The 3,483-nt window shown below is 48.9% G+C and overlaps 2 protein-coding genes across 2 annotated transcripts; both read right to left on the bottom strand.

The window, feature by feature from the left end:
• Positions 1-620: 620 nt before the first annotated feature.
• Positions 621-1,787, bottom strand: Pmar_PMAR013102 (DNA cross-link repair protein SNM1, putative; the record flags this gene model as incomplete). Its single annotated transcript, XM_002776330.1, has 1 exon — positions 621-1,787. The coding sequence occupies one exon, from the start codon at positions 1,785-1,787 to the stop codon at positions 621-623; it is 1,167 nt and encodes a 388-aa protein (XP_002776376.1).
• Positions 1,788-2,130: 343 nt separating this feature from the next.
• Pmar_PMAR013103 (conserved hypothetical protein) lies at positions 2,131-3,099 on the bottom strand (the record flags this gene model as incomplete). The annotated part of the gene is made up of 1 exon (XM_002776331.1): positions 2,131-3,099. The coding sequence occupies one exon, from the start codon at positions 3,097-3,099 to the stop codon at positions 2,131-2,133; it is 969 nt and encodes a 322-aa protein (XP_002776377.1).
• Between the last annotated feature and the right edge of the window lie 384 nt (positions 3,100-3,483).

Here is a 3,483-nt window from a genome sequence, read left to right on the forward strand (position 1 = left end):
ATTCGTATCGGGTACATATTGAGAGAGAATATACTCGCGAAAGTCGGCGACCAAAAAAGTTTCCATCGTTCAACCTAGAGGTCAAGCCCCTAATTGATACGGATAATCTGCACGCATGCACAGAGTCTCGGAATCACGAGACGTGGTCACCCAAGATACTTGGAACTACGTACAAGGTGATTGATATCTACGAACATAAATACGATAGTTCTATACCATTTGGACCAAAGGCTTTGGTGAAGCCAAAACCCAGCATGATAGTAGCACACAAGCTCCGCCTCTGCAGGAGCTGTTACCGATCAATACGTCACACAGATCTACCCCCGCAGAGAAGGTATGACTCAACATAGTGCCACAGTCCAAGACAGTGTAAGGTAGTATGTATATGGTTAACTACATGTGTTGGTGACAATATGTGAATTCCGATGAAATTTTGGGAAGTTATTGTTGGTTTCTGTACACTTCTACCCGAATTCTCATATAAACTTCCTTAATTAGTGAGGAAACCCCAAAGACATATTCCAATACTAGTCAAAGAAGGGCTCGTAAGGGATCCTACAAGGGAACTCTTATCCTAAGCCCAAAACAGAGAAACACCACTGTTTGGAAATTAGAAACTATCATTCATCACTGGTCAAATCGATAACAGTCGTTAATTCACTTCGCTCCCTCGCGTTACACTTCACAGCTTTTCTAGGCTTACCATAGAAGTAGCTCTCTAGCCTTCCTCGATGCTCAGGAAGCATGATACCTCCAGCAACAGCTGTAACCTGTGCCTCTCGATCAACCAGGCTTTTCCCCACTGTCCCTATGACCCTCCTCGGCTGTACATGCTTGAGGAACTCTACTAGTTCTGTGAAGGAGCTATGTTCACTGTATGGTATGGAGTACAGCACACAGCCTGGAAATTTACTACTGCGCCAACAAGATTCCTTTCGAGTCCACCCAGTGCAACGGAATCCAACCACCTTAGAGTAACCAGCATCAAGATAGTCGGCCAGGGAATCCGGCGAGCTCCCGATCCGACCCATCGCATCGAAGACCACTCCATAGTCTTCCTTCTCTGCTATCAACTTCTCCGGAATGGCGCCACATATCTCCATAATTTTGCGTCTTTTTTTCGGTACGAAAATTTTCTTCCCCAAAACTTCGCTTATCCGCACTGCACAAGATTCTTTCCCCAACCTATACCCGCCGACAACGAACATCGTACCAGGCTCATTCTCTTTAGTGACAATTCTGGAAATCATATCTAGAGCTTCTTCCCTCGATGGGTGAACGAATCTCCTATCCGAATACGTAGTATCAAGCCACACCGTGTTGATGACACCATACGCCGGAACAGTCTTCAACAAAGCAGTAGAAGCTCGAAAGTCTCCCGTATGCAGACCCGTCCAGCCTCCAGCGCCACAGAAGAGGAACATGACTGCTCCCGGACAATGATTGGCATCCAAACAGGTCACTTTAACTCCTGCTATTTCGGTAGGCTCACCAAGCTCCAACCTCACCACTCGAGAGGGGTCAACACCGATGATCTGTATTACCAGCTCAGCCGTAATAGGAGAACAATATATAGTACCCCTACAGAAGCCCTTGGTGAGACCCCAAGTATGATCTCCATGGAAGTGTGTTAAGAAGTAAGTCCGACTATCTTGCCTCAGTCTAACAGGCACACCGAAGCCGTCCACCACGAAAGCCTCCGTTTGTCCTGGAATCTCCGTTATCACTTTGTACGCCCACTCCTTCCTCTCCTTCTCAAGACCTACCAGCGACCGTTTGCGAGGCATGATAAACTGCAAAGTCTGACATCACATGTTTGAAAGAACCTTGAAAAACGACAAACCTAATACGCGAATGCCCAAGGAGATCGAACCCACACGATCCGAACAAACGACCCCACCAAATTGAAATGTCAATCTCTACTATCCTTCCCCAAGTGTAACACTCATTAACACAACTCTTCACTACGATAGGATAATTATTCCAGGAGGGCATCATAAGTGTGAACGAGACCAGCCGAAAACCGACAATATTGCTAAACACCATCCTCGAATGCCTTCATCATATGGACTCACGCCACAACTTGGAACAGAGTCCGAAGAGGCAGTCTGCTAATGCAGTTTTTCCACCTTACGCGGACTTGAGAAGGGCCTGACGCTGCTTCTCCTTAGCCCTGTTATCAAGAGTCTCCTGGAAGGCCTTCCACATGACAGAGAAGAACATACCCTGCATACCGTTGGTGATAATACGGGTAGCAAGACCACGACCGAAGAGACCAGCATAACCGTCCTTAGCGACGATGTCCCTAACAGCCTGAGGATAGCTCAGAGGTACCTGGGAAGTCTGCTTAGTGGTCTTAAGCACCCTAAGGGAGTTCGAAATGCAATCGGACACGAAGGATGAGCAGAAACCTAGTAGGGCATTACGAACGTACTTGCCATGCTTGAAGTTGAATTCAGGCAAGTGAGCGTTCAAAGTGTTATGGGTGACAAACCATGGATAGTGGCCAACCCAGGTGGCGGCCATGGCACCGAGAGTACCATGCCACAAATTCGTGATACCGTGAGTCTTCACCTTATTGATGAGAACCTTCATACCAGCCTCACCCTCAACCTGCTTGGTGGTCTTCCAAGCATCAATGGGCATGAGGAAAGCACGGAAGCATGCGGCACCACAAGACGCGAAAGCAGTCTTCACACCGATAGGCATGTTCTGGGTGGCCTGAGTGTTATCCAGAAGGGCCAACACACCAACGTTGGCAGCAGTATCACCGAAACGGGACATGGGGGCTTGGATCAATGCAGGGACGAGACCACGGTAGAATCGAGGAACACCGCCCTCAGAATAGAGCTTCTTGAGGACCTCACCGAGGTGACCACCATAACGATACTGATAGTTCATAGTGGTACGCATCCACATAAGGGCGAACACGTTAACGACCTGGGCAGAGGCACCAGCAATACCACCACGGAAGGCGGCTGCGGTGGCCTTGCCGAGGACGTCAGAAGCAGAGAGTTGCTTACGCTGCTGCTCCAAAGCGGCAGCCTGAGCGGATACCGGAGCGGGAGTAGTTGTCGCAGATGCGGCGGGAGCTGACATAATGACTAAGTGAGAGAAAATGTAGCTTCTACCACAAAGGGAACTCATGACGACGCTACGAGCATCCAAATTCCTCCCTCGGGAAGACAGGAACCACCATACCTAGAAGCTTCCATTTTGCCAACCCGGGCAAACATAAGGCCTTCATAATGAATCCCCCAGGACATACCTAAGCTAACGCCCCCCAACGAGAAACGACCAGCTAAGGCAAAATTCGCTATCCAAAAAGAAGATGTCGCTCCCCTCCTTGCCTTGTCGGGAAGGGTAAACCTAGGCAAGCACATCAAAGCTAGTCAGAGGTTTCTAGGGCTCCTAAACGCTAGTCGAGACTTAATCCCCTAGCCCCGTGCGGCAGGATTCGAACGAAAAAAGCGCACGCCCGAA

The sequence above is a fragment of the Perkinsus marinus genome (assembly GCF_000006405.1).
Source record: "Perkinsus marinus ATCC 50983 genomic scaffold scf_1104296953744, whole genome shotgun sequence".
NCBI lineage: Eukaryota > Perkinsozoa > Perkinsida > Perkinsidae > Perkinsus > Perkinsus marinus.